Source organism: Xenopus tropicalis, chromosome 7 (assembly GCF_000004195.4).
Source record: "Xenopus tropicalis strain Nigerian chromosome 7, UCB_Xtro_10.0, whole genome shotgun sequence".
NCBI lineage: Eukaryota > Metazoa > Chordata > Amphibia > Anura > Pipidae > Xenopus > Xenopus tropicalis.
The window spans coordinates 81,930,872-81,954,325 of NC_030683.2; the positions used below are offsets into that span (position 1 = coordinate 81,930,872).

At 38.8% G+C, this 23,454-nt stretch overlaps 2 protein-coding genes across 6 annotated transcripts in view; one reads left to right on the forward strand and one right to left on the reverse strand.

The window, feature by feature from the left end:
• cep164 (centrosomal protein 164kDa) overlaps window positions 1-2,738 on the reverse strand; it is a 50,361-nt gene extending 47,623 nt beyond the window's left edge. For 4 of the 5 annotated variants that reach the window (XM_018096060.2, XM_004916067.4, XM_002932927.5 and 1 more), the window contains exon 1: window positions 2,639-2,738. The gene's annotated coding sequence lies outside the window, so the exon portion shown is untranslated. Of the gene's footprint in view, window positions 1-2,432; window positions 2,567-2,638 lie in introns of those variants that run through there. The other variant, XM_031906384.1, reaches the window with a different exon arrangement.
• A 180-nt stretch (window positions 2,739-2,918) lies between these two features.
• bace1 (beta-site APP-cleaving enzyme 1) lies at window positions 2,919-22,583 on the forward strand. The gene is given in 9 exon segments (NM_001079017.1): window positions 2,919-3,589; window positions 6,473-6,561; window positions 10,182-10,398; window positions 12,980-13,117; window positions 14,421-14,555; window positions 16,476-16,577; window positions 18,219-18,368; window positions 20,179-20,350; window positions 21,372-22,583. Coding segments are annotated over 9 exon segments (1,509 nt in total). The 5' UTR covers window positions 2,919-3,325; the 3' UTR covers window positions 21,614-22,583.
• Window positions 22,584-23,454: the final 871 nt, after the last annotated feature.

Below are 23,454 nucleotides of genomic sequence, written 5' to 3' on the forward strand. Positions count from 1 at the left end.
TGTTCCAAAAAAGGTGGAATATAGCAAAATCAAATAAGAAAGATTAAAGTGATACTGACACTAGAGTTCTAGTCTTCAAAATATGAATGTACATAAAGTTACCTATAGGTCATGCTGATCATTTGTTGCTGATAGGACTGCTTTTGTAATTGTTACTCAACCTGTCTCAAACTGTCAGTTATAGCTTCTAATGTTAACAAACTACTGCAGCACAAATATGGCAGCCTCCTCATAGAGCACCATGGGGGATCATATATGTCAAAGCATTGAACAAATAGTTTTATGTTAATTTTACAAGGAAAATGTGTATGTTGAAAGGTGCATGCATTTGTGTTCATTTTGTGTATTGAAAGCAATTGCATCAGGTGCAGCACCCATTCCACACCAATGCTGGAATTCTGGAGACAAAAGCAAAGCGATATTGCACTTTTCTTATTGAACTTGTGGATATAAATGACCCTTCTTTTATTTTCATTGTCAAATCAACCACAGACACTCAAAGCAAGAAAACAAGTGTAGTAAATGTTAATGAAACATTGATATAAATAAAAATCATATTAAATTTGCTGGCATTTGCTGTTCCTGGACCGTTGCACAGGAGTGGGCTCTGATGGGTTAATGTATTGGTGCCCACTGCCATGCACAGGATTAATATAAATGTTATTTGATATTACTTTGTCCTGCAGCACACAAGCTCTGATCCTGAATATATATTTTAAAGCAAGATAAGGCTCCTGTTGTTTGCAAAACAGAATATAGCCATTGAAATACCAGGGATTGAATACCCACCATGCCAACACAAAAGTGTCAAAATCTATTCCTTTAGCAACATCAAACTAATCCCCATAAGTATATAACTGTACGCAATATTATGCAATGATTTCAGGCCAATGTAAACATTTTCTATTACAATGACAGTGGGGCTATTTATTTTTATTCATTAACTTTTAACAAGCAGTAGCTTTAAGTACTGATCCTAAAAAAAAACACTACAATGATTACTTGTAGTGGGAAAACAATTGCCTGAATCATTTCTCTCCACAATGCCTGTGAGCTGTATCTGAAAGCAAGAATTTAGTATTCAGCACTAAGCACTGACAGCACTGCAGATGAATGAGTTTAACCACTAAAATTTCTGGAGAAATTTAACATTTATCACCATTAATAAATATGTTCATTTACTAACACCCTGCACACTATCAGGACAACTAATAGTCTTAAAGGAAACATATAGGATAAATGGGAAAAACCCTAATTTTGTAGCCAATTATGAATAATACATGGTGCTGGTTTCACTTTGTGCTAAAAATTAATCCTATTTGTAAAAATGTCCTCTTTATTAGAGCTCCCTATATATTCTATCACTTCTCTGTCAGAGTTTGAAATGAGGGGTGGGTGTGTCCTAACGGTCCCTGCCAGAAGCACAGTAGGAGGGGGAGAGCCAATCACAGCCCTGCACTCACACAAGCACAGACAGGCTTCAGTTCTCTATCAGGTCAGCCTAGCTGCTGATTGGTTCCTATCCTACAGTGCAGTGTACGGAGGGCCGCCGGCTCCCCAGCTCATCCAGAGAATTCAGCCAGCAGGAAGTGAAATGGATGGGTGGGGCTAGTGGGGTTTGGGGTGAATTTCTCAATAAATCAGTCCAAAACACAACTTTTTTTAACACAATCCTTCTATATCTAGAGGAGTATGATTCCCTGGTACATTGTTAATTTTTATAGGATATGTCTCCTTTAAAGTTTTTTTTTCGAGGGGAGGGGGAGGGGTGAACAGACTGAACTCCTGCAAATGTCTCCTGATTCACCAAGTTCGATTTTTATTAAATCTGCCCCAGTATCAGATACCAGGGTCCAATATGGGACTTAATAATTTAGGTAGTTTGTCTGTTCCTGCCAAACAGTTGCAAAGTCTGCAGTGGATTTCAAGAGAGAAGAACCTGGTACTCACATATCTCCCTCACTGCATTCGGATCACAGGATTTCCTCTAAAATCTAAATCAGTGATCCCCAACCAGTGGCTCAGGAGCAACATGTTGCCCCCAGTGGCCTCAAAGCAGGTGCTTATTTTTGAATTTCTGGCTTAGAGGCAAGTTTTGGTTACATAAAACCAGATGTACTGCCAAACAGAGCCTCCTGTAGGATGCCAGTCCACATAGGGGCTACCATATAGTCAATAACAGGCCTAATTTGGCACCTTAGGAACTTTGTTATGCTTGTGTTGCTCCCCAGCTCTTTTTACATTTGAATGTGGCTCACAGCTCCAGGGCTTCATGGATTACTGGGACACGTACAAATCTACCTTCCTCCCACAGCTGCTATTAAGTTCCCTGCACGAAACATAAAATATCCTGGTCCAGCTGAGTTCTACAAATGACAGTGCATTATGGAGCGCTGACTCCAGCAAGACTTCTAAGTTCTAAGTTCACAAACCGTTCCCCGCATTGTCTTTATCCAAGTCTGCCTTCTAACATTCCACACACTGCTCTCTCCATTCCATGAACTGAACTCTCCACTGCACCCTCTCCTCAATTCGCATTCTATTTCCAGGAGCCACTTTGCTTTATACTTTCTATAACAACATAGTGTGGCCCCCAAGTACACCCAGATCTAGAACGAGGTTGAAATATAATACATACCAGCTTCTCCTCTCTAACTGCCCCGCTTCCAGGGACGCTTCCTGCGTTGCCCTGCACCATCCAAAATATACACTTCCGGGGCCTCACCGCCTGGCAACTGTGTTAGTCTATGTTCTTTTATTGCTGATTGGCTACGGAGAAATGTGTTCCTCTATTGATTGGTTTCTCTGTATGTCAATCGTTCAGATCTGTAGGAGGAGGCGTGGCTTGCATCGATGGCTTTTTGGGAGATGTAGTTTCTCAGCTCTTCCATTTACTATTGGTGTAATGAAAACGGTCTAATTACATGCAGCCAGCCGTATAGCAGGCAATATACATAGATGGATCGTTATTGCACCAATCTGCATATACCTTTGTATTTGCGTTATACAACTTATTGACAACACTTACTCTGGTTTATAACCACATGGGGTTTTGGACACGGCTGAAAGAAGATATATTGCGGGGCCTGGCACATCCCAGCATCCTGCTTGGTCCTCCTTTCCGGAGACCTTTAGCTGAGAGCATCCCTTCTTCTTAGCAAAGGGGAGGGAGGAGAAATGTTCCAAGGTCTGTGTAATCTGCTCTCACTATCTGAGGCTACCATGGACCATTGAGGCTGCTTCCAGTGGAGTCGGTGTTGCCTGGGGATTTCTCTGAGTCACCTCTCCACTGAGATACAGAGGGAAGGAGGAGCAGGTTGGAAACATGGAGCTTGTGGTTTATGCTCGTACAGGCAGCATCTTGCTGGTGCTGTTACCCTGCTTCCTGCCAGTCACCGGGCAAGTGGCCATTAAGTTACCCCTGAAGAACTGCCCAGGAACCTGCTCGCCTATGGCATACAGAGCCAAGCGCTCAGCGGAGAAAGGCATGGAGCTGGACACCAATTTCCTGGATATGATAGACAACCTTAGGGGAAAGTCTGGACAAGGGTATTATGTGGAAATGAGGGTTGGTACTCCCCCCCAGACGGTAAGTGCTTCCCATTAACACTCACATATGCTTTTTGTGTAGCATCATGTAGAGAGCTTTTGGGCAAAGAAAGTTACATTTGTGAGAATAATGTTAGTTCATGGGCAGGAATGCCTAGCTTCTGAGTGGGAAGTTGGCATTTAGTGAAGCACAAGTGATCAGCGACTGCCCCTTATTCATACTGGATGCCTGAGCCTGTCACTGCATGGATGTGGCAATATTGGGCCAACCTCGCTCACAGCTCTATGGAAGCACCAAAGTAATTAATCAAAATTATGATGCATATATTAGTGATTACAAACATTGGGAGACAAATAAGCACTGTACATTAATTAAGTGATGTTCAGACTGCATCATCTGAAAGCAAACCCCAACAGCCTAGCCTCAGGAGATATAGTTCCCAGACAGCTGGAGGGCAGCAGGTTGGGCATGCTTAGCTTTAAACAAAGTAAGCAGGCTGGTCATTTTCAAGGAACAGTAACAACAAAAAATAAAAGTGTTTCACAGTAATTAAAATATAATTTATTTCTGCCCTGCAGTCGTAACACTGGTGTGTGTGTGGTGTGTATAGACCACTATAATTTATATAAATAAGCTGCTGTGTAGCCATGGGGGCAGCGATTCAAGATGGAAAAAAAAGATAAAAAAACAGGTTACATAGTAGATAACAGATAAGGTCTGTAGAAAACAATGGTATTTTATCTGTTATCTACTATGTATCCTGTGCCTTTTTCCCTTTTTTTCCAGTTTGTATGGCTGCCCCCAAGGCTACACAGCAGCTTTGTTTATATAAACTATAGTAGTGTTCATGAAGCAAACACACAACCTTTACCAGTGCAGGGCAATAGTTCATTATATTTTAATTACGTTGATACATTGTCTTTTTTTTGGTGTTACTGGTCCTTTAGGGCTCTGGCACACGAGGGAGATTAGTCGCCCTCAAAAAATCTCCCTTGTTGCGGGCGACTAATCTCCCCGATATGACATCCCACCCGCGAAAATGTAAATTGCCGGTGGGATGGCATACCTGGCAGCGCGATCGCCGAAGTTGCCTCGAGAAAGGCTAAATCACTGGGGGATGCCAAATGTAAGACACCACCCAGTGATTGTAATCGCTTACATCAGGTAACCCCTGGCCAGTGTTCTTGTTAGAAGAAAACTGCACTGGACCGGGGTATATGTTAGCGAGCATTCCTCTTCCTCCTGCTTTCTTTCTTCAGAATCCCAGGTCCGACACAGGCACAGTTGAGCAAAAAAGACAGCTTTTTTTGTTAAAATCAGTTTTTCACCCTACTATGCATGCGGGAAGACCGAAGCAGGAAGAAGGATCACTATCTTGCATGCACCCCAGCCGGCTCAGTTTTCTCCTAAAAGGAGCACCAGCTGAGGGTTTCAGGTAAGCGATTAGTCACTGGGGGGGGTGCCTAACATTTTGGCACCCCCAGTGATTTAGCCATTCCTTTTCCTTTAATCCCTAAAACAAAGATTTATAGATGGAGTGAGATTCTACTAATAAAATGATGTAGAATAAGTTTACCAAATCATCTGATGAATCTACTAAATGCATGTTGCTGGATTCCCTGATTGCATTTATATTGCATTTATGTAGCTCTTCTAGCTCAAATTATCTTGTAACCTTAATGTAGAAAAGGGATCATTGAAGATAATAAGGCATAAAAAGTGAGTATACTGTAAAATTCACAGATATATAGTGTATGAAAAGTGAGTTAGTAATTTCATTACTATATGTGTGTTTTTACTGATGGATTAAATAGTTACATGGGAGCAGCATCCATCAGATTTTAAACACTGTCTTTTATGCACCATTTTTAGAAAGAGTTCTATGTGCGGTGGTGGTGGAAGAGTCCCAGAAAGTACTAAATTATGCATGATACTTGTTTAGAATCTGCAATGGGACATTGCATTTATAGTTTATCCGATATGGTGATGAGAATCACTTTACTTTATATATGTGCATACAGCAATTATATGATTTGTTGGGCGGGCTGCAGTGGCAAATTGTAAGGCACAAGCACCCAGGCTAGAGGGAAAATTTGGGGGCACTAGTCAATGTAAAATGATGGCACTGTCAAAGTAAAATGAATGGGTGTAAGCAATCACACAGGGAACAATAAACACCTACACCAAAATGGTAAATGCATGTGAGGGGGTTATATTGTGAATAATATATTGTAAAATATAAGCATATTATACATACTATAAAGAGGCATGAGTCTGAAGGCCAAATGCTTTAATATAGGTCATGGAATTCAAAGGTAACTTCTAAAATCCTCATATATTACAAAAGGGGGTGCTTTATTTGTTATAATACAGAATTCTCAGTAAATCAACATAAATGACATAATTAAGCTCCATTTATAACCAATGACTAAGCACCGTGTATAAGGATAACATTTACAGGATATTCATGCCTCTTGTGTAGGATAAGTATTTATTGAAGAGCTCCATGAAGATATAAAATCATGGGTTTGCAGACTGAGTGCTTTATACAGGCCATGGAACCATTGTTCCCCCTAATTTCTTCTTGGCTGTCTATGCAAAAAATGTCTTTTTTGTGCCCTATTTAAAACTGCGTGCACTTTTACAAAAATGGTGTGTTTTCACACAAAATTCTTTTTACGCACCACAATCTGTGTGCTGGTCTCAAAAATGTTTGTGCGCACACAAGCGTGCAGCTTAGAGGGAACAGTTGTTCGTAACTCCTAATATACTCATATTTGACAAAAGGTTGTACACTATTTTTTTTTACTAGTTTAAATCATATGAGACAAGTGACTGCATTTTTATTTATACAATTTTTTATATTCATATATTTATATATGATATAACTATAACTTATTTTGCTCTTGTATCATATTACAGCTAAATATTTTAGTGGATACCGGCAGCAGCAATTTTGCTGTGGGCGCTGCTCCTCACCCCTTTCTAAAGAGATATTATCACCGGCAACAGTAAGTAGGAATAAAATTGATTAGATTCAGCTGTTTGCATTGTTGATAACATCCACACCAAGATGCATAAATGGATTCTTCACAAATATTTAGGTAGCACCAGGGGTGGAAATATAAAGGATGCAGAACCTGTGGCTGTTGGGGGTGCCCAGAAGGTATTGAGAGCCAGGGTGGTATTTTTTATACATCCACATTAGGGCTCACATCTAAGTTGTCAGCAATCTGGTGCCATTATTAAATTTTTTTATCTTTCACAAAATGTATTCACCCCTGTTTTGCTTGTACGGGTATGGGACTTTTTTTCAGAATGCTTGTTAAGTTAGGTTATAGGGATTTAAAAAAAAAAAAAAGGATTACAGTATTTGGTTATGGATTTATGTTACCATAGCGAACTTGAAGTATATGGTACTGTACTGGGGCTAATAGTATGAACCACTCAGATCCTTGCTTTCATTTTCTAGCTCGTAGTTGCTACTGGCAAATTCAATTGTAACATTTATCACCTATGGTAGTAAATTTTTTTGGATAAGGAATCTTTCTGTATTTTGGATCTCCGTGCTTTAAGTCAGGGGCGGGCCAAGCCGACTGAGCGCCCTAGACAACCCGGTCGGCCGCCACGCCTGCCCCCCACCCCGTGCTTTGGCACGCATGCGCAGTCGCGCGCGCGGGGGGTGCGCAATGCGATAGGTCATTGCCCCCGCCACTAATTACAAGCAGCAGGGGCAATGGCAAAGAAGGAGGACTAGGGGTAGGCAGGAGGTGAGGCTCCTGCCTGGCGCCCCCTAATCGTTGCTCCCTAGGCAGCTGCCTCTTCTGCCTACCCCTAGTTCCGGCCCTGCTTTAAGTCTTCTAAGAAATCATTTAAACATCAATTAAACCCAATAAGATTGTTTTGCCTCCAATAAAGCTTAATCATATAGTTAGTATTGGGTACAAGATACTGTTTTATAGTTACAGAGGAAAAAGGAAATCATTTTTAAAAATTTGATTATTTGAATAAAATGAAGTCTAAGGGAGATGGGTTTCCGATAACAGATCCTACAAACAAAGAATTGTTTTTTTATTATGATACCATGGGAAAGAGCACTGCCATCATTAGATTGTTATCCAAGATTTCAGAAACATGGTAGTGCCCTTTTGGAAATCTTTGGGATTCTTGATACTATATCCTACATATACTGTACACATATCTTCTGTTCTTTGCTGTTTACAATGGGTTTCTTTGTAGGGGGAATTCACAATAGTGGTGTAAGTCTGAAATTTAAGTCAAAGTTTAGTAAAATATTAGTTTACACCAAAAAATACTCTCACAACTAATTTTCAGGGTTTTTTGTTAACCACCTTAAGCCATTTTTTAATGGATTAACAGAGTTTCCAACAATTTAATCCCATCTTTCTGCATTTTCTGTAATTCACACAACCAACATGAAGCTGCTCAGAATTCAAAAGTGTACCCAGAATGGCAATTTAGTGCCAATGCTGTATTCACGATTTAGGAGTGAGACTACAGATTCATCATCAGAAATAATTGGGTCCCATCCTACTGAGTTGGCAAGGCCCTCTCCCAATTATCACTACATACATCGCAACTGTCCAGATTTTCGCGGGGCAGTCTCTCTTTTAACAGCTCAACCCGCATTCCCGAATTCTTACTGAAAAGTCCTTAATTTCCCTTTGATCTCCTGCACTGAACGCTAAAAAAGATGCAAATTGATTATGAAGTAACTTTTGGCAGAGATCCCAGAAATCTTGACAAGCTATACCTGCACTAAGATACAGTGTATCTCAAACTTTATTAAATAGGTAGCTTTCGGCAGAGAGCACCATTTTGATATAATTGGACCCCCCCCCGGGTTTCCCCTGATGGTGGCAAAAGTCTGCAATTTTATGGTATTCAGCTGCTCAAAGGGACACACAAATGGTGCCCTCATATGCAATAAAATTTACAAATATTAAAAATTGGCTTAGAATTACATTTGCATAGGCAAAACTATATTTTTAGTTTTATATCCCATTTAACATGCTAAGAAATATGATAAAGGAGCAGTGCTCTAAAAAGCACTCAGTATTCTCACATACAGCAATTAAGCAGAATAGTGTCATAAAACCGCAAAGAAAAGGACGATCACAGACAGTTATCTGGTTCTGTTACTAATGGTGCCAGGTTCTTGCTGTTGCTTTTCCATCAGTTGTTCCCATGGTGACCTAAGATTTATGAGAATCCCAAGGAGGAGCTCCCTATGATAGTTATTATATGTAATGAGTGAGGAGGAGGCCACTATCTGAAAAAGCCATAAATTAACAGTGCTCTCTTAAATTTTACAACGTATACTAAATCAGCTATATTGATAGCCAGGCAGTATTGTTTGGTGTCTTGGTGGTGCGTAATGTTAATAATACATAACAGTCTATATAATATGTTAAATGACAAGTACTGCCATCAAGCAACAAACTTTTCCTTTACAAATGTTCCTTTTTTTATATATAAGAAAGGTTTTCAGCCTATGGTTGTAGAGAACCGTGATTGGCATTTCACTTCTGAAAACCATTGTGTTTTTACATTCTACACAGCTCATCTGCCCTGTAGCTTCTTTAATGATTGACTGCATGGCCACATAGCAGATTATTTATATGAACTGTGTTAATGCTTGTGGAACAGATATGCCATATTTATCATTGCAGGGCAACAGTTAATTTTATTTCAGTACATAAAAAAAACCTTTTTTGTGGTGTTTAACACAGACTTCATAGAGTATGTTTTATACACTGTGCCCTTAAACAAACAGCGTAAAATACTATTTTTGGCAATGCACAGTGATCTTTTTATAATGAAATGATCTTTTTATAATGAAATTATAATTATAAACCAGGTATATATTTATATATAACAAATGTTTATACTATATCTATCTATCTATCTATATATCTATCTATATATTACAAACATAGTGTATATCTAGATGTATATAATTTATATATCAAGATATACTCTCTAAATATAGCTGTATATAGATAGACAGATATAAATCGTATAAACATCTGTTTAAAAATCATGCCATTGACATAAGTCTCATCCTCATACAAGTGTTAGTGAATAAGCAAAGATTTGATAGTAATATTATCTGGTAGTGATCTGGTTAATATTCTGTTAGGTTGATGCAGACAGATGGAGCTCCCGGTAACCATGGTAGTCATAGCAAACAGCATCTGGTGAGCCAGCCCTGTTAATCACACATTAGTATACAAGAGTAGAATGTGTTCTATGAATGGTAACATTTTATATAATTTCTCCAGAGATTCCACGCACAAATACATTCAAGCACAAGTAGTTTCTCTAAAGTAAATTCTATGATATATATTTTCTGAATTATGAGAGTGTTCATAGTTGTAGAGTAATTTATGATGTCACCCACTGTTTGTATCACCTTGTCCTGTGTTCCTCTGTTATTTGTCCACCTGTGTTACTTTATTCCAATTTTTTTGGTTTGGTTTTTATTCCCTTCGTTTTGTTCCTATTTTTTTTAAATCATCCTTTAATAATACCTCCCACCCAATGTACAATACTGTCTTGTACTCTCTTCTCTCCCTCTCTTTCCTGCCATTCCTGTTTCTGCCTTTAGCTCCAGAACATACAGAGACGTTCGAAGAGGGGTGTATGTTCCTTACACCCAGGGGAAGTGGGAAGGTGAGCTAGGCACAGATTTGGTAACAATTCCACACGGCCCCAATGTTACTGTCACAGCGAACATTGCTGCCATCACTGATTCAGACAAATTCTTCATCAATGGATCCAACTGGGAGGGCATCCTGGGGCTTGCATATGCTGAAATTGCAAGGGTAAGCTATGAAATGTATACAACAAAAGTATACAACAACTTTGTTATTTTCCATCCATAACAATAGGATAATTTACATAAGCTACTACAGTTGCATTCACACAAATTTTCCCACAGTCAGTTGCTTTTAGAACCCAGTTCATTGAAGGTACACAAAATGTGCTTCTTGTACTTCTGTATAGTTGCACTCAGCACTGCTCAGTTATTCTCCTGTTTTGAAGAGTGCAGTTACACCTATCAACACAGAGGAACCCTGGAGCTTCTAGAACCTCTAGACCAGTTAATTTTGAGGCACTGGCTGCAACTGCATCAGATGTAGTTCCCCTTTGTGACTGCAGTGACTCTGGAATTCTGGTAAAAAATGCATTATGGGACAAAAAAAATGGACATTGTGCTTGAAATTGCACTTTTTCACTTGCAGACATAAATGAGCCCTAATATGTCTGATGTAAATTTATAAGGATATAGTAGTCGGAAGAGCTACCTTTTCTGTGCACCAGAGATGAGAAATTAGGCCTCAGGTGTTTCCAGGAATAAACCTGTGGGGTATATGGTGGGGTCCTCACAACCAAAATTGCATTCACTGTTATTTATTTGCTTGTTGCATGATTATTGGTGACTGTCTTTATTTTGCTTGCACAGAGGAGATGATGTTCTGTTAATCCTGTGACTGGCAGGAAAGTCCAAGTAATTACAGCCCTTTATGTCAGTTAGACATGGGCCTTCTGTCTTTATTAACAAGACATTTTGTTGTTTAAAACGTGGTAGAAGGAATATGTTACAGTTAAAAAAGGCATTTCTAGCAATTGAGGCTAGGTCCCTATTTAAGAAGGTAAAAAACTACCCAACTTGTGTCGCTCCAAGTGATGAACATGCTGTCTTTTGGTTACACAGTGTAACATTTAGGGGCACATTTACTTATCCAAGAATGCTCTGAGCGTTCGTTCGATCGGTCCAATCATATTTTCCGCAACTTTTTGTATGCTTGCGCGACTTTTTCAGCGCTTGCGCAAATTTTTCGTATTTTTAGCGCGAAAAAGTCGGATCCGTTTTGCCACTGTTTACAATCGTTACGTGCGAAAATTTTGTGACTTTCGAATACGATTTTTTCATAAGCATTTTCGTGATATTTGCAATCTTCAGAAATTTTCGTTTCCAATCAGAATTTTTCCCATTCGGGATTCGAACTCGTGTTTTGATAAATCTGCCCCTTGGTGTAACATGCCTTTTGCACTTTTATATATGGTCCCCAAGGATGTTTGGGGGTCCCAAACTAATGCCCTTGCCATGTTGCTTTCACACTAATCTAGCTGTCAGCTCACCTACAGATACTGTCAAACACATCAAAACTGAGCTGCATTCGGTTTTCTGTCGGACAGTTACATAATACAATTTTGATGCAATGTTGATCAGATATTTAAGATGAGAGTGTAGAAAATTGATTTCTATGCCATATCCATGAGAATCAGTGTAGACGAATAGGGATTGAATGCCTTTCCAAGATGATAGCACTGCAATCAGTCAGATCAATGGTGGAAAAATGCCAGTGTTTGTGAGGCTAGACAGACACAGCACAATTTATTACCACAATGAGTGCTATAAGAAAATGACCACTGAGGGAAAAACCATGGTACATTTTCTCTTAAAATACAAACATAGATGGTACTGGTATGGGACCTGTTATCCAGAATGCTCGGGACCTGGGGGTTTTCTGGATAAGGGATCTTTCTGTAATTTGCATCTCTATAACTTAAAGGAGAAAGAAAGTTAAAAACTAAGTAAGCTTTATCAGAAAGGTCTATGTAAATACAGCCATAAGCACTCACAGAAATGCTGCACTGACTTATCTGTCAAAAGATTTGTTGTGTCTGTAATTCATGTGCCAGAGACATGCAGCCCTCTGCTCTCTCCCCTCTCCTGCTAAGAACTCACTCCCCCCCTCTTAGGAATGTGAATCTGAGCCAATCAGCAAGAAGCTGACTCATAGTCTTACAAACTGAGCATGTTCACTTGGCCTGGGTCTCGGTGCAGGAGTGAGGCATTATGGGAACTTTTACACACTCTTTACACAGCTCAGCGTTTTTTCTTCCTGTTTGGCTTCTGATCATCTGAACAGGTGAAATATGGGGAGACATAAGGGCACTATTGAGAGAACTGAAGGTATGCCTGCAGCGTGAGATTAACTCTTTATTAGCCTTTCCTTCTCCTTTAAGTCTGCTAAAAATCATTTAAATATTGAATAAACCCAATAGGATTGTTTTGCTTCCAATTAGGATTAATTATATCTTAGTTGGGATCAAGTACAGGTACTGTTTTATTATTACAGGGAAAAAGGTAATTTAAAAAAAATTAGAATTATGAGCTTATAATGGAGTCTATGGGAGATGGCCTTTTCCCATGCCAATGGGTTTCCGGATAAGGGATCCCATACCTGTAGTAGAGTTCAGTGCACAAATAAGTTACACCCTTTATACAAATTACTTAGAAATAACCCATTCTATGAATAATTGTATGTAGAATGATTGTGCAAAAGCCTAATTGTTAACCATTATGTAAATTTCTAGTATTCTTTTTTTCCTTAGCCGGATGACACCCTTGAGCCATTTTTTGACTCCCTTGTGAAGCAGACCAGAGTACCTAATATTTTCTCCCTTCAGTTGTGTGGAACAGGATTCCACTTTAATGAAAGTGACACAAGTGCTTCTGTGGGGGGAAGCATGGTGAGTAATGTGATCCAATGATTTGATGCAGTTTGTGTTCATAGTGTGTGTTTAATATAGATCCAGGGACATAAATATAGAGGAAGCTGACCATGTGGTTGCAGGGGGTCAGTAGTGTAGAGGACCCAATGAGGCCCTAATTAGTGAGCAACTTTAATATAATTAATATAGCAGAAAAAAGATATTTTCAGTATTTTTGGGCCCTAAATTGAATTTGCTGTGGGGCCCAGTAACATCTTGTTACACCTCTGTATCGATCCCAAGTAATGTGATAGTCCTCATAAAGTATGATTTATAGAGATTTCCAGAAATATTCTGTTCTCATTATATATGGAACTACTGTGCCTGTATATGTATAACATTTGTGCATATTACATGATTCATATTGTATAGTAAATGTGAGCACAGGTTCATGGTTATTGACAGCAGACATAGGCAGCGCCAGATTTCAAATACACCTGCCCCGAGGCCGCCCCCCATTCGCGCCCCCTACCCGGCACGCATGCACGAACAAACCTCCCTGCAGCGCCGACGCAAGTGCGCACGCGCGCCCATTTAAACTCCCATACGGAGCAGTGGGGAGAAGTCCCCATTGCTCCGTATGGCCACTAAATGTTAAAATATCGTTGCGGCGGGGTGGCATGCCGCCCCTAAAATTGTGCCGCCCTTGGCCCGGGTCTTTGTGGCCTCGCCACAAATCCGGGCCTGGACTTAGGGGCATATTTATTATAGTGTGTAAGCACACATCACCACTGATGTTGCCCATAGCAACCAATTGGCAATTAGATTTGAGCAGTCACAATAAAAGTTAGAAAACAAATTCAAAGATCTGATGGGTTGCTATGGACAACAACACCAATGATGTTGGCTTACACACTATAATAAATATGCTTTTAAGTAGTTAAGGGGGTAGGAGTTTCTGGCTGATACATTCCAGAATATGTGAAAATCAGATCATTCTCCCAATGTGTTGGTTAGGTCTGAGCAGAATGATTTGGTTAAGGTGTATAGTTAATACTTAAGCAGCTCAAGTGCAGGAATCTTCCAGCACCTTCTCTCCCTAAGCATTCATGTACTGAAACAGTTTCTCTGCTGATGTGGCAACCCATTCTATGGAACATAAAGAGGCATGACTACCAAGCAAGCAGACCACTGGAGTACAGGAGACCCAGCGGGGGTTTTCTTCCTTGGTAGTCACCTACAATGTTGTGCATAGGGTGCCCAGAAATGTTTTCCATGGACACATTAGATTACTGTAAAGAATACATACATATATTGTAACAAAATCTGAATTGTTCTGCAGGTAATTGGCGGTATTGACCCATCTCTGTACATTGGCAGTATCTGGTACACACCAATTAGAAAGGAGTGGTATTACGAGGTCATCATAGTGAAAATTGAAATCAACGGGCAAGACCTACATATGGACTGTAAAGAGGTTTGTTCAGTTGCACAGATTGTTATGCTTAGGTTTTTTAAGAGTATTTTTATACAATAATAATTCTCACCATATAGCAAAGGCACTTGAAATGCCCCTGCAAACTTAAGAGGGTGTTATTCCTTTGTCCATAAAATGAAAATGTTGCAGCTAAATATGAAGATACTTGCTTTTGATGTAGGGTTAGCTCACCTTTAAGTTAACTTTTAGTACATTATAGAATATCCTATTCTTAGCAGATTTGCAATTGGTCTTAATGTTTATTTGCCTTTCTCTTCTGTCCCTTTCCAGCTTTCAAATGGGGGTCACTGACCCTGGCAGCCAAAACTACACAGTTCTTTGAGACTACAGTTTTATTGCTATTAAATTCATTTTTATTACAGGTATGGGATCTGTTATCCAGAATGCTTGGGACCTGGGGTCTTCCAGATAAGGGATCTTTCTGTAGTTTGGATCTCCATGCTTTACGTTTACTTAAAAAATAATTTAAACATTAAATAAACCCAATAGGATTGTTTTCCATCCAATAAGGATTAATTATATCTTAGTTTGGATCAAGTACAAGGTACTGTTTTAATATTACAGAGAAAAAAGGAAAAGTCAATAATTTCTAAAAATTAGAATCATTTGTTTAAAATGGAGTCTATGGGAGATGGCCTATCCGTAATTTGGAACTTTCTGGATAAAGGGTTTCTGTATTACGGATCCTATACCTGTACTTATCTTTCTGTTCTTACCCTCTCCTATTCATATTCCAGATTTCATTAAAACCACTGCCCGTTTGCTAGGGAAAATTGGAGCCAAGCAGCCATATATAGTGTCTAAGGGGCATATTTATTATGCTGTGTAAAAAACGGTGAGAAAATTAGGCACACATCGCCAGGCTTCGGCGTGTAAAAATCGGTGTAAAATCGGCGTAATTGTTTTACATGTTTTTTCTTCCGCCAGAACTTACATAAAATAACAGTGTAAAATCTGGCGTTCGGACGGCGATCTTCTCCATTTATTCTACACCGCTTTTTATGCCATTTTTTCGGCAAATTTGTTTTACACAGCATAATAAATATGCCCCTATAGAGTATAATTCAAGTCAAGTCAAAAAAAAAAGAACTGAAGACCAATTGCAACATATCACTGTTTACATCACACATAAATTAAATTTAAAGATTAACTACCCTTTTAACTAATACAGAGAAGAAGGGACCTATTAACCTTTGGTTAACTTTTAGTATGTATTATTTGTTATGGTTTTGGAATTATTTGCCTTCTTCTTCCAACTCTCTGACCTCAGCAGTGAAACAACTATTGCTCTGTGAGGCTACAGTGTTATTGTTTGTAGCTTTCTTTTCTATTCAGGCCCTCTCCTATTCATATACCAATCTCTCATCTAAACCGCTTCCTGGTTGCTTAGGTAACCCTAGCAACCAAATAGCTCCTGAAATGAAAATTAAGTAACTAAAAAACTACAAATAATAAGAAATGAAGACGAATTGCATATTGTGTCAGAATATCACTCTCTACATCAATCATCCCCAACCTTTTATACTTGTGAACCACATTCAAATTGAAAAAGTGTTGGTGAGCAACACAAGCATGAAAAAGGTTCCTGATAGTGCCAATAATTGCTATAAGGTTACTTAATAGCCCCTGTGGACTGGCAGCCTACAGAAGGCTCTGTTTGGCATTATACTGGGTTTTAATGCAACCAAAACTTGCCCCTGAGCCAGGAATTAAAAAATGAGCAACCAACTTTGAGGCCACTGGTTGGGGATCAGTGATCTATATAATACTAAAAATTAATTCAAAGGTGAACAATCTCTTTAAGCATTACTATATTTACAGGTTGCTGTTGTGTTCAGATTTATTTTGTTTTATTTCACAATTACAATCCTCTTTCTCTGGTTTTGGTTTCCTTTGTAGTACAATTATGACAAAAGCATTGTAGATAGCGGTACCACTAACCTGCGCTTACCAAAGAGAGTGTTCGATGCAGCAGTCAAATCTATTAAAGCAGCATCCTCGGTGAGTAAGACTGAAATAAGAAGGGATAGGGAAAAGCAGATTGTAATGTTCAGTGATGCCAGCCATGTATGTCTGCTTGCTTGGAGCATAAAGAACAGACGACCATAGCCACCATCTTAAAGGAGGATACAAAAAACAAAGGATGGCCATAATGCTTACCTGATTCTGAAAAACGTATCTGTGCATTTCTACATTGCAACATAGTCAGTATGGATTATAATTTTTTTTCCCTTATTGGAAAGTGTGCAATACAACTTTATTTAACCAATTTACTCCTAATGTATAGCAGAGATTTCCTATTCTTCTCTGTGAAATATAAATATATGGACACACCTATTGGCACATCCAGTGTTGTCCATGTTTTAACATCAACATATAGAGCAAAACCTAACATACTTACTAACATTGTAATATGCTGTGAAGATTACTATATGCAAAATACCAAATGTTTTTAGACATCTTACAGAGCACAAGAAACGTTGCAGGCCTCAGAAAGATGTCCAGGCCTGGACTGGGATTCAGAATAGGCCCTGGCATTTCAAGTACACAGAGGCCCAAACAGCACCCCGTAGGCTCAATAAATAGTGTCTGTCTATGACATTTTACAGTAGCCAATCTGGCATTTGACAGAATCCACAGACTGCCAGTTTGGGCAGACTTTCTTATCATTTGACATTGTTTTCCTATTTTGTTGCAAGCAGTGGGATTGGCTGAGTAGGTTTGATTTGTTGATTTTTAGAACAGTGCAAGGAAAAAGCTGAAAGGCCTTTATCTAGGCATAGTGAAAGCAGGAGATGACATAAAACTATGCCAACCTATATGTTGTACAACCCTGAATAAACTGCCACTAATCAGAAAAATATAAAATTTGTTAAGTGTGCTATTCTGAGCACACTTGCAGTTTACAATAATTTTCTCTTTTCTTTACTAAATATTACCACTTGTAAACTGCTAATACTCTGCTTTTACTACATCAGCACTGAGAGCTACTGCATTTGCCATTCAGCCATTAGAGTGCTAAATGACTGATATAACATTGCACAAAACAAGAAAATTGCACAAAAAGAAAATTACCACATTAACTGATTTTATATTAATTTTGTAGAGGTTAAGCCCTCCAGTTTTGGTTCAGGGTATTCCATGGGCAGATATATGAGCATTTTAATATTGTCAAAAAAGGATCAAAGTTATAAGGATGATATTGAGAAACGGCACAAATATTTTAATAGCAAATTGAGTTCTGATCAAAGATACTTCCCACAGTTGTTTGTCAAAATCATTGACTTGAACTTGTAGTAAGAACCAAAGCCTTTCTAAAAGTCACCATGAGTTATTTTACTTCAATGTATTTTAGTGGAATTTCTAATGGTTGCCAGAGCTCACACCCTTAAAAGATTTTGCGTCTATGGAAACACACTCCTGTTAAATTAGTATCTTATTAAAATAAGTATCTATTTTGCTCTGTCTTTATAAGGCATGCTGCAGTAGGGTGTGTATGAATTGTATACTCCTACTGTTTGATAAGTCAACTAAAGTGGCATTGGACCATTTCTATGTAACCCGTTAAAAACCTTAATATGAATAAAGACAGATTTTTGGAAATGCAACACTCTAATCTACAATATATTTTTTCCACTACAGACAGAAAAATTCCCTGATGGCTTCTGGTTGGGGGAGCAGTTGGTCTGTTGGCAGGAGGGCACCACCCCATGGCACATATTCCCTGTTATTTCTTTATATCTAATGGGCGAGGTTGCTAACCAGTCTTTCAAGATCACTATCTTGCCACAGGTAAGCCAACAAGCCCTTAAAGGGGTTTAAACCCTGCTTATTTATAATAAGGCACCAGAGGGCTTGTGTCTAGGGTGACAGATCCTGGGGGCCTATAATTTCTTTTTTTAATTTGAAGAATAAAAATAAAAAAATTCCCACAGCCTCCACCTCAGATTTCCATAGGAAATGTGGCGACAAAGCTGGGGAATAAAAGGGTAGGGGGGTCGCAAGCTTTGTGGAAGTGACATCACACACACGACATAGGGATGTATTTAGGTCTGGTGCCTAGGGCAGCACCGGACCTAAATACACCTCTGCCTGCTTCACTGCTCAACCAAACTTTACTGTAGACTGTAGTCTAGCAACATCAGGGTTGTATTCTTAAAGCAATATTGCACAATAAAACTTTTCCCCAAATCTCCACAGCCAGTGACAGCTTTAAAATGCATTCTCCAATGAGAATCCCAGGTGATCTATATTAATCTACCTCCCTGATTTTGTTTGTGCAATTGGAGTTGGAAACATTAAGTACAGTTTCCTATCGCTGAACAAATCTGCCCTTTATTCACATGTTTGATTCCTGTGTAATATAATGAAGAAAAAAAATTACATAATAATAATGGTGGATTCTTTTGCATTTATAATGATGTTTTTTGATCAGTAGAATTCTCATTGGTGAATTTCTTGCATCTATAATTTTGTTTCCCAGCAACTTCTATAGCAAAACTAGGGGCGCAATGGGACAGTGTATAGTTGGGTTTACAACCCCTTTAAGATAATGAAGCAAATACTGAACAATGAATGTATATTACATTAGTAGTACATACTGTAAGTAGGGTTGCCATCTGACCAGTATTTCACCTGCCTAGCTGGTAAAACAGCCAGTATGTAAGAGTTACTGCCCATATTTCCACTGTTGTTACACCCTTGTTTACATATGAGTCCGCCCAGTTATGTACCATCCCAGATGCAGCCCAATCCCTGTGTACAGCCAATCTGATCCACCTGGCCCCTACCCAATACATCTAATCCCTGCTCCCTTCCCTTACATAACCAAGCCACCTTTTTACTCCAAAAGGTGTCATCTCTTATATCAAGGTATATGGCTTCATTAGTCTTAAAAATTGCTGCTGCATTAAAGCACCTATTGTGATTGTTTGTGTACATTTGAACATCCTAAATACTTACCTGTAATGCTAGAGGGCAGCCTATAATTTACTAGAGCATTTACTAGTTTTTTTTTTAGTTATTTTATGCTTGCAGAATTTCCCTGAAAGCCCAAGGTTACTGTTATTAAAAAATCATGCTGAAGAGCCAGATTTACAGATAAATTGTATCAGGGTGGTTGCCCCTGGCAACCAATACCTTTTATTTAATTGCATTTTTAAACTTATCATAGACAAATCTAAACTGCTTGCTTATTGGTTGCTATGGGTAATTACAGTTCTCCTATGTTATTAAATGAGCCTTATAGTCATTTTACATTCGTCTTTAAGGTCTATTTCTTGGTACCCATGAATCTGGCTTTCTGACCAAGATCAACCCTCTATTGTGTTATAGTAGGCATTCTAGAAATACAATCATGATCAGAACACTTGCCACACAAGAGAGCATTAAAGGCTCAAAACCTGCCCCACCCTGTTGACTGAGGAGAAATTTGTCCAATTTAGCTATGAGGGTTGAATACATAAGAGCTTTTAAAATATGAAAATCTCTAATAAAAGAAAATGGCGCTGCACTTGTAAAAAAAAGATTAAATGGAAACTCAAAAGGGGGTTAATTATAAACATTCAGTGTAATAGCAATTGTTTTTGTATTCCCATACCAGCAATATTTGCGTCCTGTGGAAGACATTGCCACAGCTCAGGAAGATTGCTACAAGTTTGCAGTGTCCCAGTCCACCACTGGAACCGTTATGGGTGCTGTCATTATGGAGGGCTTTTATGTTGTGTTTGACCGTGCTAACAAACGCATCGGATTTGCTGTTAGCACCTGCCATGGTGAGATGTTACTACTGAGTTAATATGTCAAAGTAGACTGTTATGTTTTTGATTAAGTCCCCATATATCCAGCAACCTTTGCAAATGTACATTTAGATCTTGCTCGGGGTGATCTTGGAGGTAGTATCCACCACTTTTTTGACTAACCAATTAATTTAATAAGAGGCCCATGTCGGCAGTCACCACAAGCCTGACCCTTATCTCTTTCAGTGGATCTTACACTCAAAACATAAATTAATGGTGACTCTTCAAGCATGTTTAAAATTTACATTCATTATCTATTTTTAACAATTTAGAACAAGATATTTGTATGTCTAGATTTCCTATACCAGGCTGTTGGCTCAACTTAAGAGTCAGCAACCCTAGAGTTGAATCCAGGAAGTGCATATATAGTTAGGGTTGTTGCCACTATTGGCCTTAAAAAAAAGCTGCTGAGCTTTTAGCCTAGCAGCTAAAAAGAGTCTAAACCTTCTAATATCTCAGAAACCCCTACAAATGTAACCACTTTGCACTAATTTGTAGAGGGTGCACATACAGTGGTTTTCTGAGACAAAAAAACTGCAGTAGGGGGAAACATTCTACATTGCTGTAACTTATTTGCACATTGCACACAGTAACTTTCCACAGAGTTAACAGCTGGGTTGAGATTTTAGCTGGCTTCCTAATCCTTGTTAAAACAATCCAATATTTCAGTTTTGTGAATTTACAAATGATGGACCCAGTTCTTTGGGCAAGATATAAATCTGCTGATGTCAACAGCTGCAACATGACCATTGCAATAAAAAATACACTATAAAAATACACACAAAATACACAACTCTTTTTCTCAAACACATATTTAGAAGCCCAAATATATTGCACTATAAAATGGTCAGTAGGTATGAGGCAAGAGAGACACATTCTGTGGCCTAATGTAATAGCATTGTATTAGTACCCAAATCTTCATCTACACTTCTGTCTTGCCACATAGTTTTTTAACTTTGTTTCACAATCAATAACTTGAGCATTTGGTGTTCTGCAGTGCACGACTATTTCCGTACGGCTTCTGTGGAAGGCCCATTTTTTGCCTCTGACCTTGAGGACTGTGGTTACAACACCCCCCAGCTGGACGAGTCAGCATTGATGACGACAGCGTATGTGATGGCTGGCGTTTGTGCGCTCTTCATGCTTCCTTTATGCCTCATGTTATTTCAGTGGCGCTGCTTCCGCTGCTTAAAACGGGCAAGAGACGATTTGGCCGATGACATCTCTTTACTAAAGTGAACAATTTCTGCTTCCACTCCCTGTCTGGCTCCACTCAAGGAGCAGCAGCATTTAATGACCTAACCGAAGGGGACCTGTACAGCCTGAGCACTTTCTGCAAATACAATACTAACAGGAACTGTCAACTGGTGCAGTAGGGAGGTAGCAAGACTCAGATAATGTGAGATGAACCAGAGCAGACTCATAAACTGCCTATTACTCCTAAGCAACTAAATGATTTAAAGGCATTTTTAAGCTGAATACAGGATGAAGATGCAAAGTTTTAAAAATACAAAGCCATATTGCAAATACCATGCATTTTACCGGGGGCAAGTTTCCAATTGCTGCTTTTAGGGAGCATTTTCTTTATTATCTTAATGTAACAAAAAGATGTAAGACAGATGTGAAAAACACTGGCAGAGTGACAGCAGGATGGAACAGGGAAATAACAGGTTATGGTTTATTTGTTTTATTTATTATTTTCTTTCTTAGTAGGGTAAGGAAGTAAGATGGTGGTCTTTGGTCTTATTCATTTATGATTTATCACTTGCAGTGGTGGGATAAAGAACTCCTGTGGAGCATTCATGAAAATAAATTGCCTTCCTGTTAACTCAAGGGTAATTATACAACTGTTTTTAAGGATAGGTTTAAATAATAACAAAAATGTAAGGAGGCTATTATAAGCTAGGAAAGAAACTAAAGAAGGTTTGTGTGAATTAGGTAATAGAGTTACACATTCCATGATCTGTGCCAGTGTAGGAACCCTGCACTCATCAGTCACAGAGAGTGTAAAAACAAGTTCTTCATTTCAATGATTTGAAATACACTTTACTTATGTAACTCAGAGTGAGGAAAATACTTACTCTTAACCCAGTCCTCCCAATTTTGGCCAAAGGAAATGTAACTACATGTATGGCTGCCTATGTTAGCTTTAAAGGGGATGCTCACCTTCAGACAAAAGGAGGAGGACTTGGCTGCAGGCAAAAAAAAAGTTCCCTCTCCTGCTTCACTTGCATATCTTTGATACCATTGGTTGGCAAGATTCAGCCAAGCCAATCCAATCATTGAAATGCAAATGAAGCAGGAGAGGGAAGGCATGGGCAGTAACCAGCTCAGTGTCAAATTCCTGTTTTTGGCAGAATGCAAGCTGGATTCACTGATCCCTTCAGAAGAGGAGAGAGCAACGCAGCACTGATCCTGGTCTGTAGCTTCAAAACTAAACATTTTAAATAATAAAGATGCTGCTTAAATTAAGACTTTTGTCTAAAGGTGAACCACTCCTTTAAAAACAATGAATGAGAGAAATGAGAGGAGACACAAGTAATTCATACATGGTGTATCCATTAACTATACTGTGTGTGTCACTGCAGCTCCCACTTGCCTGTAATATATAACAAAAACAACCAGCTTGGGAATTCCATGTTTTTTGTATTTGTATGTTAGGCTGACTTCTCTCTTCCATTCTTATTGTTAAATCCTCACAGCCATTTTTAACCATCAATAAAGGACATATTAACAAGCCATGCATATATAAGGTAAACCGATTCCATCACGTTGTTGATTCTGAGAGTGTCTAAACTCCATGCCATAAGGCATTTTTATTCTGCCAGTATTAACCCTTTAAAGCTGCAGTAAAAATATTTATTACTAGTCCAGTAGATTCTGGCTAATGGTCCTTTAAACTGTAAAGTTGGTCAGTCTCCAGTATTTGAACTAAATGGAGTAGTGATACTGGCTAACTAAGCTAGGTAATCTTGTATTTTTTCAAAAAAACTAGGAACTGACAATACTTTTAAAACTGACCTAGTTCTCTTGCATCTAGCTGAGAAACACTGGGAGCTCTAGTTCTGTTAGAGCTTTAG